Source organism: Myotis nattereri, assembly GCF_964212035.1.
Source record: "Myotis nattereri genome assembly, chromosome: 1".
Lineage (NCBI taxonomy): Eukaryota > Metazoa > Chordata > Mammalia > Chiroptera > Vespertilionidae > Myotis > Myotis nattereri.
Genome location: NC_138075.1, coordinates 36,164,721 through 36,178,390, shown reverse-complemented (window position 1 = coordinate 36,178,390; position 13,670 = coordinate 36,164,721). Strand labels below are relative to the sequence as shown.

The window sequence follows — 13,670 nt, the reverse complement described above, 5'->3', positions numbered from 1 at the left end:
ATAGTTTGTGGTGGAGATTAATTGCCTGTTGTTATGATTACAGTAACTTTTCCCCCGCATTTTACTTTAAAAACTTTTAAATTCATAGAAAAATTAAACATATGAGACAGTGAACATATATCTATCTGTTTTTATGTTCTATTTCTTTAAAAATCATATGAAAGTTGCAGATACCATGACACTTGTAAAAGCATCAGCAGTATTTTCTAAGAACAAGGCACTTTCATACATAACCAAAATACTATTGTTGCTGAGCTAAAGGGGTTTGTTTGCCTGCACACATCAAGGCCCAATTAAAGACAAACAGGAGTTTGCAGCCAAGAAAGTAAAGGTTTATATTTAAGGAAATGGTGCCATGCCCAGAGTCACAGGTGGAGCTCATGCTCAAAGACATAGCTCCCCATGGCTTCTAGGGGATGGGTTATAAAGGGGGACTAAGAGGTTAGGGTCTTGATCTCTGTGGATTGGTCAGCACTAGGGTAGGGGCTAGTTGTTTATTGCATCTGGTCCCCATGTCAGCCATGGTGTTACTTTGTCTAATTTTGCAAGGATGTGGTCAGTAGGTCGTTCTGGAGCTGAAACACAGCTGAGGCCTAGAAGTTATCTGTAGTTTGGAACTCTGTCTCTGTGATCAACAGATTTGAGGCTTTGTTCCTAAGATTATTTGACGCCACTGACGACCAGAACATCATTATACTGAGGGCTTGATGATTAAGGGAGTGGAGGTGCAAGGGAAGGAGAGGCAGGTGAGTTAGGATACTCTTAGGCTGGACAAGGCCAGTTTGAATCAAAAGGAAAGAAGGTGAAAGGGTCTTATTAAAGAAATGAAGTTTCTGCTAGGTGACAGCATTATCAGACAGCATTATCACAATTTGACATTGATATGTTAATACTACGTAATATTATGCATGTGGACATATCCAGGCAAGTTACACACAAAAAAGATATACAGATGGTCCTTATACATATAAAAAGATGGTCAGTCTCACTGATAATAAGAAAAATGTCACTGAAATTTTATTTTTACTGAATAGTTACACTGAAAGTTTGATAATGTCATTGTTCAGCAAACCTTGGGGAAGATGGGAATTTTCCACAGTGTTAGAGTAAAATAACAACCCTGTAGAGACAAATTTGGCAAGATGTATTCAAATTAAAAATGCAATTAGCCCTTTAACTGTTTAGTCCCACTACTGGAAATTTAATAATCTATGCATATGAAATGCCTTAAGACAAGATTATATTTAATAACTCTGGGGAGGGGAACTAGATAGATAGAGCATGGCTAAGAAAGGAGACCTAATTTTCACTATCATCCTTTTGCACCTTTTGAATTTTGAAACATTTGAATGATTGATTATCTACTTAACAAATTGATTTCAAACTGTCATTTTTTTCTTCCCCAGTATTTTTCATCTCCATATTGTCTTTATTTGATCTCCCCTACTTCTTATTCTTCCATTGCTTTTTAAAAAATACTTATTGTTGAAAGTATTACTTATGTCCCCTTCCCCCCCCTCATTGACTCCTTCTAGCCCGCCCCCATCCCCCACCCCAGGCCTTCACCACTCTATTGTCTGTGTCCATGGGTTATGCCTATATGCATACAAGTTCTTTGGTTGATCTCTTCCCACCCACCCACTCTCCCCCCGCCTTCCTCTGAGATTCCAGTCTGTCCCATGCGTCCATATCTCGATCTATTTTGTTCATCAGTTTATTTTTTTCATTAGATTCCACATATGAGTGAGGTATTATGATCCTTGTCTTTCTCTGACTGGCTTATTTAGCTTAGCACAATACTCTTCAGGTCCCTCCATGCTGTCTCAAAGGGTAAGAGAGCCTTCTTTATTACTGCTGCGTAGTATTCCATGGTGAAAATGTATTTCCAATGCTTTTTATAAGCTGTTTTCTTTTGTGCTAAAAGGCTGATTTTTGATATCTTGTTAGTTAAAATTCTTTCTGTACATGGTCTACCCGGGTTGTGTTTGGGTTTGATATGCAGCTGTGTTTGTTTAATCTCCATATTAGAAGAGGCAGCCTCGATTTCTTTGGGGCCTATATCAGAGGGAGGGAGAGCTATTTCAGTTGCCTGCTGTTATTCTACAGGCTAGTCTTGAAACTAAATAGCTTATCAGCGGTTCTCAACCTGTGGGTCGCGACCCCTTTGTGGGTAGAACGACCCTTTCACAGGGCTCGCCTAAGACCATCAGAAAACACATATATAATTACATATTGTTTTTGTGATTAATCACTATGCTTTAATTATGTTCAAATTGTAACAATGAAATTGGGTGTCACCACAACATGAAGAACTGTATTAAAGGATCACGGCATTAGGAAGGTTGAGCACCACTGGCTTAGATGTTCAAGAGCCAGGGTATTTGGGGCTCTCCCCCACCCCCCCACCCATTTAAAATCTGTGTAATCTCTGAATAAGCTCATTTTATTGTTTTAAATTACCTTTGCTTGGGTGATTATAAGCACCATTTATCTTATTTTGTTAATTTATTTTAGGCAAGAGTGTGTACCCCAGTGGCTACCCCACAGCCAACTCCTCCTCACTCACCTTCACCACCTAAGGAGCACGTGTTGGTGAAAACTCCAGATTCTTCTCCCTGTGATTCAGATCATGATACAGCTTTTCCTGTGAAAGAAATATTTGCCAAAAAAGGTACACACCTTATTTCTATAATTCAGTTTTAATTAGTAACTATGAAATAAAATTCCATGGTTTGTTTGTTTCATAGATTAGTATACAGATGCATGTTGTTTACTAGGTTTTAGTAAATCATTTTTCCTTGCATGTAAACTAATAAATTGGTTGCTACTTTTAAAAATATTTAATCTAGTAGACACTTACACTACTATAAGTTCATGGTAGTGTTAAAAGTGATGTCTTTTCAAGGTTATTTTCTTATACTTTACTGAATTAATTTGGGAAATTTTCCATTAATAGCTATTGTCATGTTATGGGATTTCTGCAACAATATATCTTGCCTTGCTATGGAGTTGTTTTATCTTTTTTCTTTCTTTTTTAAAAAAATCTTCAGGAAATGACATGCCTGCTGCCACGCTTGTTAATACTCCAACAGTTACCCCTGCTACTACACCTCCTCCTGCAGCTGCTCTTACCCCAACTTTGTCAGAGATTTCCATTGATAAATTGAAGACATCAAGCCCAGAGCTTCCCAAGCCATGGGGTGATGGCGACCTGCCATTGGAAGAAGAGAATCCTAACTCTCCTCATGAAGAACTTCACCCGAGAGCTATGTAAAGATAACATATTCACTCCTAGAAACTGTGCATTTCCTCTTTAATTGACTTCTGTGACCCATTGAAAACATCAGAAATGATAAGTGAAGTTTTATAAATCACAAGCTACTTTATACTTTAACTAGAGGCCCGGTGCACGAAATTCGTGCAAGGGGCTTGGCTCTCGCAGCCCCGGCTTCATCCAGAAGATCTTTCGGCTGTCCGGTTTAATTAGCATATTATGCTTTTATTATTGTAGATAGAAAGAAATGTTATAAATTTTAAGTTTTCAAAATTTTTACCAAATTTATACCTTTGGTTCTTTTTTTAAAAAAAACATTTTTTGGAGACACTGAAATAAAGATTTCTATCATATTGTTAATAAAATAGAAAATTATTTTTCCCCATTATGAATATTTACCAGGCTAAGTTGACTTGATAGTACCATATATCCCTATGTAGATTTATTTTGTGGATGGTAGAACTTTCAAGATGGTCTGTGGTTAGAGCATGAAAACAATCTTGGAAAAATAAATCTTGTTAATTAATTATAATAGCGCAGATTATAGAAATATGTTGCTAAAGAAGATATAGTCTTTGAATCTGATTTTGAATATAAAAATTAATATAGGTCTTCAGTGACCTAATAGGTTCAAAATATGTCTTTTTCTTCTTAGTGTAATGTCTGTGGCCAAAGAGGAGGAACCTCAGAGTATGGATTTCCCTGCTCAACCTGTTCCTCCGAAGCCAGTTCCTGTGATGCCACTTCCTGCTGGCACCAAGGCCCCGTCCCCCGTACAAATGCCAAGTTCTGATACCTCAACAATGGAGAGCACCTTAAGCACTGAACCTGAAAGACACATCTCTGAAGGAGAGCTTCTATATAACTATAGTCAAAGAACAGCTCCCAAGAGTACGTTAACTTGTATAAATTGATTTCACTGGTTAGATTATGGTAATTCCTAACTAATATTTGGATGTTGATAATTCCTAAGTAATAGTTTCTCTAATTAAAGTGTTTTTACTTAATTCTCAAGATTTGAGTAAAAAGAATATGGACTCTGCAAGTGAACAATTCTGGGCCTTAACCTTAGAAAGTAAAATCTCCCTCATAAATCCAGAATTAATATCACTTTTTTTTAATAAATCTTTATTGTTCAGATTATTACAGTTCCTCTTTTTCCCCCCATAGCTCCCCTCCACCTGGTTCCCACCCCACCCCATGCCCTTACCCCCACTCCACTGTCCTCATCCATAGGTGTATGATTTTTGTCCAGTCTCTTCCCATACACCCCACACCCCCTTCCCCCTGAGAATTGTCCGGCCACTCCCTTTCTATGCCCCTGATTCTATTATATTCACCAGTTTATTCTGTTCATCAGATTTTTTATTTACTTGACTTTTAGATTCACTTGTTGATAGATATGTATTTATTGTCACTTTACCTTTTTCTTCTTCCTCCTCTTCTTAAAGAATACCCTTCAGCATTTCATATAATACTGGTTTGGTGGTGATGAACTCCTTTTGCTTTTTCTTATCTGTGAAGCTCTTTATCTGACCTTCAATTCTGAATGATAGCTTTGCTGGGTAAAGTAATCTTGGTTGTAGGTTCTTGCTATTCATCACTTTGAATATTTCTTGCCACTCCCTTCTGGCCTGCATAGTTTCTGTTGAGGAATCAGCTGGCAGTCGTATGGGTACTCCCTTGTAGGTAACTGTTTTTCTCTTGCTGCTTTTAAGATTCTCTCTTTGTCTTTTGCCCTTGGCATTTTAATTCTGATGTGTCTTGGTGTGGTCCTCTTTGGATTCCTTTTGTTTGGGGTTCTCTGCGCTTCCTGGACCTGTAAGTCTATTTCTTTCACCAGGTAGGGGAAGTTTTCTGTCATTATTTCTTCAAATAGGTTTTCAATATCTTGCTCTATGTCTTCTTCTGGCACCTCCATAATTCGGATGTTGATACGCTTGAGGTTGTTCCAGAGGCTTCTTACACTGTCTTCATATTTTTGGATGCTTTTTGTTTTTCTGGTTGGGTGTTTTTTGCTTCTTCATATTTCAAATCTTTGACTTGATTCTTGCGATCCTCTAGTCTGCTGTTGGATGTCTGTATGATATTCTTTATTTCAGTCAGTATATGTTTAATTTCTACTTGGTCTTTTTTCATATCCTCGAGAGTCTCACTAGATTTCTTCACGGTCTCACTAAATTTATTGTCGGTTTCTAGAAAATTCTTGAAAAACCTTATAACCATGGTTTTGAACTCTATATCCAGTAGTTTGCTTTCCTCCATTTCTGTCATTTGTGACCTGTTTCTTTGTCTCCGCATTTTGGCTGCTTCCCTGTGTTGATAGAGTGGCTTTGTGTGCTAGGTGTCCTGCAGGCAGTGGCCCAGCCTCCCCAATCACCTGAGGTGAACACTCTTTGTGCACCCCTTTGTGGGCTGAGGGCACAGTCTTGTTGTAGTTAAGCCTTGATTGTAGTTGGTATCACTGGGAGGAATTGACCTCCAGGCCAGTTGGCTGTGAGAATCAGCTGAGTGTATGGTGGGAGAACTTCTGTGCTGGAGACACCCTTCTGGGGAAAGACTTGCTTCAGTGGGGCTTTGGTGCTCACTGAGTCTGCCCCCTGAGTGTGTCTCTTATGGATCTGAGGAGTTGTAATCTGGATGGTCCCACTCTGACCACTGGGTACACTGGCTCTTGGATCTCTAAGGAAGTGCTAATTTAGCCTCTGCCTGAGGCTACCCAGCAGGAGCTACTGAGAGATCTGCAGATTCCTCTTCTTTGTTTGGGCTTTGGAGGTGCCCAGATCAGGCCCAGCTGTGAAGCAGTGCAAGCTGCTGTAGAGCCTTGGGCCTTCTTTTGGATGTTCTGGGTCTCTCTGACCTAGCTGCAGTTTGTTAGGTAATTTTAGATTGCACAGGGCCAGGCCATTTATATGCAAAAGCCTCTGCGCACAGCTTGGGTGAGGCGGGGTCTCAGGGAATCAACAGGGCGGAGCAAACAACTATTGCTGATCCTCAGCTCTGCCCTAAGAGGCCCCGGGTCTCAGTATCTCGTGGTAATCGATAATCGCTGCAAGCACCTCTGAGAGAAAGCCGCCCTCGAGTTCTGCCCGATGCCAGACAGTCCAGTTTCTCCCCGTATGAGTCTGGGTCCCCAGAGATTCTCCCAGAACTGGAGTTTAGAGCAGTCGGGAGCTTGTGTCTCCCTCCCGATTGAAAAAGACAATCATGTCCTCAGGTGCCCGCCCTTTCCGCGTGTGCCTCCGTACCTCTGCACTTTACTTTTGCACCTCCTTTGAGTCTCAGTGTGCTTTTCTCTTTCCTTCTAGTTGTAGAATTTCCACTCATCCAGCCTTCCTGTGGTTCTGGATGATGTCCATTTTCTCTTTTAGTTGTAGTTTTGAAGTGGTTGTGCGAGGCAGCAAGCTCAGGTGTTTACCTATGCCGCCATCTTGGTTCCTCCCAATATCACTCTTAATATTTGGAGTCTTCCCTTCCAGTCTTTCATTTTCTATGCATATACAGAAACAAAATATAAAGTGTCCCCCCAAAAATGCATACACACACTTTGAATAATTATAAAGATAGTGTTTGTTAAAAGACATTTCATTGTCAAAATTGAGCTATCAGCTGTTAAAGTGGTATATATTTTTCAGGGGACACTCTGTATATTTGTTTGTGTATGTGTTTTTACCTTTAAAAATAAGCTATACTAGCCCTAACTGGTTTGGCTCAGTGAATAGAGCATTGGCCTGCAGACTGAAGGGTCTCAGGTTCGATTCTGGTCAAGGGCACATGCCTGGGTTGCAGGCTCGATCGCCAGTAGTGAGCGTGCAGGAATGCGGGAAGCAGTTGATCACTGATTCTCGCTCATAATTGATGTTTCTATCTCTCCCTCTCTGAAGTCAATTAAAATATGTTTTAAAAATGTTTAAAAATAAGATATAGTATACATATTATTTTGAAACCTGAATATTTTAAAATATTGTATGCATCTTTTTATATCAATACATAGAGTTCTTATTTTTTTTTGAAGGTTTTTAAAAATTATTTTATGTACAAATGGAAAGCAAGATAGCATTCTGTCATGAGGTAGATGTCTTGAACGACCCATTCATGGACGTTCTCTCAGTCCAACTTAATGAAGCCTATGTCCTTCGTGTACTGACGGAAACACTGGCGGCACATGTTGAGGCCATACTTCCGGATCATACCGTGGAGGTCTGAGCAGACGGGGCAAGAACGAGGACCTTGGCCGAATTTCCTCGGGTGGCTCCAGTAGAGTTGCTGGTGACCCATCTTGCTCACTCTGTAGCAACGAGGCAAAAGGCCTTTTTTTAAATCTTTACCTGAGGATTTTCCCCATTCATTTCTAGAGAGGATGGAAAGGATGGAGGAGGGTCAGAAAGAGAGAGAGAGAGAAACATCAATATGAGAGAGACACATCAGTTGGTTGCCTCTTTAATGTGCCCCAACTGGGGAATCTGCAATCGTGGTATATGCGCTTGACCAGGCAGGCATCGAATCCGAGACCCTTTGGTGTGCAGGCCGATGTTCTGCAAGCCTAGGTTTCTCTCTCCATTTCTTCTCATTACAGCAGTTCCTTTAGCATTTCTTGTAATGCTGGCCTGGTGGTGACGTACTCCTTTAGCCTTTTTTTGTCTGGGAAGCTCTTTATTTGACGTCTATTTTTTGAATGGTAGCCTTGTTGGATATAGTCATCTTAGTAATCTTGGTTTCAGATCCTTGCTTTCCATTACCTTGAGTACTTCATGTCATTCCCTTCTGACCTATAGAGTTACTGATGAGAAATCAGGTGTCCTTGTGAGAGCTCCTTTGTAAGTAACAGTTTGCTTTTCTCTTGCTTCCTTTATGATTCACTCTTTGTCCTTAATTTTTGGGATTTTAATTATGGTATTTCTGGATGTGGGCCTGTTTGGGTTCGTCTTACTTGGGGAATCTCTGTTCCTCCTGAACTTGTGTGACTTTTTCCTTTACCATGTTAGGGAAGTTTTCTGCCATTATTTCTTCAAACATGTTCCCTATCCCTTTCACTCTTTTTGCCTCTTCTTGCACACGTGCTATTTGAATAGTGTTATGTTTCACATTGTCCCACAGCTTCCTTAAGCTGTCCTCATGTTTTTTAATTGTTTTTTCTTTTTGGTTCTCTGATTGAATGATTTTTTCAACCCTGTCTTCTAATTCACTGATTCGATCCTCAGCTTCCCCAAATTTGCTGTGTATTCCTTCTAATGTGTTCTTTATTTGTGCTATGCTGTTCTTTCTTTCTCTTTTCATAGTTACTATATCTTTTCTGCTATTGAGCATCTTTACCATCATTATTCTGAATTCTATATCAGATAAATTTCTTACCTTCATTTCATTTATCTCTCCTTCTGGAGAATTCCCTTGTTCTTTCATTTGTGGTTTGTTTCTTTGTCTCCTCATTTGGGCTGCCTGTTTGGGTTTGTGACTCTGTATTAGGTAGATCTTCCACACCTCTCAATCGTTAATGCAGGACAGTGTCAAACGCTGTTTCTGACTAATTAGATCCTTGACGATCTAACCACTGAGCAAAGCAGCCAAGGCCTTATTTTTTTTTCTAGTGTAGTTTATTAAAACAGTGCCATGGTGGTAGACATTTTGATTGTTTTGTGTTTCTGTACTATACTTAATTCTCCAAAGATCATCCTTACACTTACCTGATAACTGATACATGCCTAGAAGTGGAATTGCTGAGTCAAAATATGCGTGGTAAAGTAGCGATACATTGCCAACATGTTTTCCAGAAAGGTTAATCAGTTTTTAATTTTAACCAGGTTTTAATTACATTAGTAGTGTATAGGAGTGCCTCTTTCTCAATTTAATAGTTACAGTTGATATTTATAGTTCTTTTTTAATTTCTGACAAGTTGGTAGGTGAAACAAAAATTCAGCTTTGTTATACAATGTACTTTAAAAAAAGAGGTGAGATTAACTTGTGATTTATTACTTATGAACTTTGCCAGTATTTCCTTTGTGTAAGTTTAAATGTAATGTTCTATAGCTGTATGGTCAGATTATTTACTTAGAGTTATGTTTCTTCTTTTTTCTAAACTTTTACATTTTATTTTCTAGTTTTAGGACTATATCTGACAAACCTAAGTGATAGCTTATCCAGCACTCTACATGATGCCCATGATATGGTAAGAAATGACTGACTCATATTGACTTCTGACATCTGACGTGAAGATGAGCTTACTACTACTGATCAGGCTTTTTTCTCAAATATTTGAGTCATAAACATAAAATTTAATAAAGTACCCATGAAGGAATTTGCTTTCTTGCACATCTCAGTGTTATAATTGTGAGAATGAGAAGAAAATTATTAAGTTCTTTGGCTCCAGTAGTTGAAAAATACACAGTTAATGCAATTAGGTAATGAAAATATAGCTCTGCAAATTGTTACCTGAATATGTCGTCTTTACAATACTTCAGGCAGGACCTTAGCAGCTTAAACCTCTGTCTTGTAATACATTTGTTATTTTTTACTAACCATGATTATAATTCTTTGTTCTAAAAATAATTGACTTCAATATATTTTGTAAAATAAACTGAAATAAGACCCAAGGACACTAGCCCTTCCTAGTTACCATTTAGCTAGCTCTATAAAAAAAAAAAAAAAGAAGAAGATGGCATTTAAAAATTTTATTTTTATTGACATAATTTATAAAATAATATGGAGGGAAGTCTTAAATGAGATCTCTTTATTTTCGGAGAAGCATTAGACTCACATTTGGTCTACTTAGTGACACATTTGTGTCACTATCTCATCATTTTTGTTGTTAATCCTCCCCTGAGGATATTTTTCCATTGATTTTTAGGGAGAGCGGGAGAGAGAGGGAAAGAAAGAGAAACATCTATTGGTTGCCTCCTGCACGAGCTCTGACCAGGGCCCAGGCTGGGGAGGAGCCTGTAACCAAGGTACGTGCCCTTGGCCGGAATCGAACCCAGGACCCTTTGGACCACAGGCTCTGTCCACTGAGCCAAACTGGTTAGGGCTCACCATGTCATCTTTATCCATTCATAGAACTTGATCATGGTGCCAAAGCCTGTTTAAGTTTGTTCTAAGTAAATAACCAAACTAAACCAGGACTAAATGATAACATCTTTCTTTTTCTATATTTGAAACCAAATTCTAATTTTGATATTTTTACTAAGCCTAAATCAGATATACTACAAATTCAGAATAAAGTCAAATGCAGAAGTACAATCTTGAAGAACTGAGAATAACTCATGTACCAATAGACATTTATCTGTATACAGCTGGGGAATAAGGACTTGTAATCCAGAGTTAATAAACTTTATTTCATGAGAAATAAAATACCCAAGTAAAAAACTACTAATGGAATTAAATATCATGTTAATACTTGCATTTGCAAGGGAATCCGGTTTCTTTGACTCCTAGGCCCACGTTTCTGGGACAGTTCTATTTTGAGGCACCATGAAGCTTAAGTGGGGTGTTCCAAAGAGGGCTTTCCATTACCTGCTCCCTAGCCAAGTACCAGAGATCAGCGCAAAGGCAAAGGAAAAGTCGAAGGTCTTAGAGCTGCCTTAACCTATGTCTGCAGTTCATTCTGGCTTGCAGTCCAGGTGACAGCAGAACTACAGTGCTTTGCCTCATTGCCACACGTGGCTTTGCTGTGTATGCTGCACAAACATGCAGTAAGAAACTGAGCCAAAATAGAAAACATTTGTGAGTCATTGTAACTCAGTTACATGACAGAGGATTTAATTTTCATATGTTTTTATAATAAATCTCCAGTTTAAATGTAGGCAAATTACTGAATATTATTATTTATATTTGAGTCAAATATAGAGGGTTTTTAGTGTAGTCAAATGGGAATGAGAACTAAATGAAAATAAAAAGTCCATCTTTTTTTCCAAAAGTACTAAATGACTATTCTCATGATACTAAGCTCTATTAATCATAAACTGAGAAAAATGTGGTTGTTTGATAAAATTTCTTGTTGTGTTAATTGTCTCAATATTTCTTTTAGGAATATGATCCTCCCAGTGAAGTACAAGTGATTAGAATGCCCCATAAAAAATGTCATGGAGATGCAATTTTTTCTCTTCTTGATAAACAAAACCAGGAATCAGTAGTTCCACAGCAAGGTGTCTGTCATTCAGAGGTACTTTTTAACCTTCATGGTGTTTTTTTCTTTTTGGTTAGATCCACATGCAGGAAAAAATAACAAAATATTCATGTTTTTAGTTAATGCATGCTAATACTTCAACTTATTCAGGGATCGTCCTTGTAGTAACTTTAACCTGGAACATAGAGTTATCCAGTTTTACAGCACAGGAATTTGGGCCATCTGTTCCAACCCTCTTTTTTTACAGCTAAAAAAACGGAAGCCCTTTCCACGGCCATTTACTGAGTATCTACTATGTGCCGGACACAACCTTGGAAAAGATAAAAAGATGCGATAGGACTCCTACCTATAAGTAGCTGATAGTCATGTAGAAGACAGTTAAATAGTTACTGTACAGTGCAATAACTAGTCATAAAGCAGAATTTACAATATGAGTTCAGAGAAGGGAAAACTGCTTCAAGTTTGATGACCCTTTATACAGGATATGCTACTGATGGAGTTTTTTAAAGACCCAATAGGATTTTTCTAGACAGCAGTGAAGGGGAAGGACATTTTGAAGCCAAAATAGCATGTGTTAAGGGATAAGAGCCAAGAAAGATGAGGGCATGTTTAGAAAGTGTTGAAAATCTCAGTGTGGCTAGAGTTGTAGGTAGATCAGTCTGCAGAAATAGGTTGAACCAGATGATCATAAAGAACCTTTTAGGCCATGGAAAGTTTTGGGCACTGTGAAGCCCATTAAGGTATTTTTGGGCAAGGGGGTCACAAGCTAAGATATTTAGGAAGGAATATGGAGGTTTTGTAAGATAGTCCTGGAGTTTGGAGGGAGGAGGGTGAAGGAACAAATGCCCATGGGTTCCTGGTCAGGTTTCACCTATAACTTTTCACCCCAGTTGGGCCTTCAGGCTCCCTGATGTTACTCTGGGCTAGTAGTGTCTCAGCCTGGGTTGTTGCCAAGATCTTTGTGTGTAAGGGGCAAGCAGTGGTGATCTCAGGTTGATGAGGCAAAGAAGCAAAGCTCTTTGTCCAGTCTTTCCTTTCACTGACCCCCCCCAGCCTCCCTCCTCCTCGGGATGCAGCCCATTTCTTCCCACACACAGCAGGTCCAGTTAGCTGTCAGTTTTCCCAGTGGTTTTTCACAGTTTTTACTTGGCTTTCAGGGTCCATGGTTTCTTCTCATTTCTGTAGTTACTCTAAGGCAGTGGTCGGCAAACTCATTAGTCAGCAGAGCCAAATATCAACAGCACAACGATTGAAATTTCTTTTGAGAGCCAAATTTTTTAAACTTAAACTATATAGGTAGGTACATTGTTATTAACTTAATTAGGGTACTCCTAAGCTGGCCTTTGTTAAAAACGTCCTCAATCTGATTGAGGTAGACCCCTTCCAACTCTCCATCCACACTCATCTTGTATACTTGTCCCACCTGCACTGCGTCTCCTGTTGCCTGACCGACCGACCGACCGACACCCCCCCCACTTCTCCTAACGCCACTTCTTCAAAATAGACTCGCCCAGGCCGAAAACCGATTTCTGCACATGGGCCACGAAGTTTCCATTGCACTGTATGTGTGCGCCCGCACATGGTATTTTGTGGAAGAGCCACACTCAAGGGGCTAAAGAGCCGCATGTGACTCCCGAGCCGCGGTTTGTCGACCACTGCTCTAAGGCATTTTTGGGGATAGGGAGCTTGGCAGCCTTTGTTAGTATGCAGTCCTGGCCAAGCCAGAGGCGCAGAAGTGGGAAGTTTATCCTTTCCAGATATTTTTCTAAGAATCTAAGCATGTGCATATGTGTGCACATGCATGTGTAAAATGCTGAGGTATATTTATGTAGTGTTCTGCAACCTGTTTTAAAAATGTTAACTATAAATTCTGAAGATCTACCATATTCTTTTAATTTACCATAGAGTATACCATAATTTAATTATCCCGTTGAAGGATTTTTAGATTGGTTTCACTTTTTTCTATTCAAATTACAATAAGAAGAAAATTCTTTTTTCACTTATGAGGAATTGTTTTTGTAGATCAGATAATGGGGGTGGAATTGCTGATTCAAAAGGTACAAGCATTTATAATTTTAGTAAGTATTAATACATTGCTTTCTTATTATGAGTCTCTCTTCTTATTATGACATGTGGTGTTCTTCATTGCCGGGGTTCTTGTCCCAGCATCAAGAAGGGTTCAGGAATCTGGAGAAGGGGCTGTGCGTAGATGACATAGGAATCCGGGGACTAATAAAGAGTCCGGAGATGAGATATAATTTTGAAAGGCATAGGGGGTCA

The 13,670-nt window shown here is 39.1% G+C and overlaps 2 protein-coding genes across 2 annotated transcripts in view; one reads left to right on the top strand and one right to left on the bottom strand.

Moving 5' to 3' along the window:
* KIAA0586 overlaps positions 1-13,670 on the top strand; it is a 107,799-nt gene that overhangs the window by 44,586 nt on the left and 49,543 nt on the right. Inside the window, exons 23-27 of the mRNA XM_081104306.1 lie at positions 2,515-2,671; positions 3,051-3,270; positions 3,930-4,165; positions 9,370-9,437; positions 11,292-11,426. Coding sequence (XP_080960432.1) covers positions 2,515-2,671; positions 3,051-3,270; positions 3,930-4,165; positions 9,370-9,437; positions 11,292-11,426 — 816 coding nt within the window. The remainder of the gene's footprint in view (positions 1-2,514; positions 2,672-3,050; positions 3,271-3,929; positions 4,166-9,369; positions 9,438-11,291; positions 11,427-13,670) is intronic.
* On the bottom strand, positions 7,382-7,552 carry LOC308528621 (small ribosomal subunit protein uS14-like; the record flags this gene model as incomplete). Its single annotated transcript, XM_081104320.1, has 1 exon — positions 7,382-7,552. One exon carries the CDS (start codon positions 7,550-7,552, stop codon positions 7,382-7,384), a length of 171 nt encoding a protein of 56 aa, XP_080960446.1.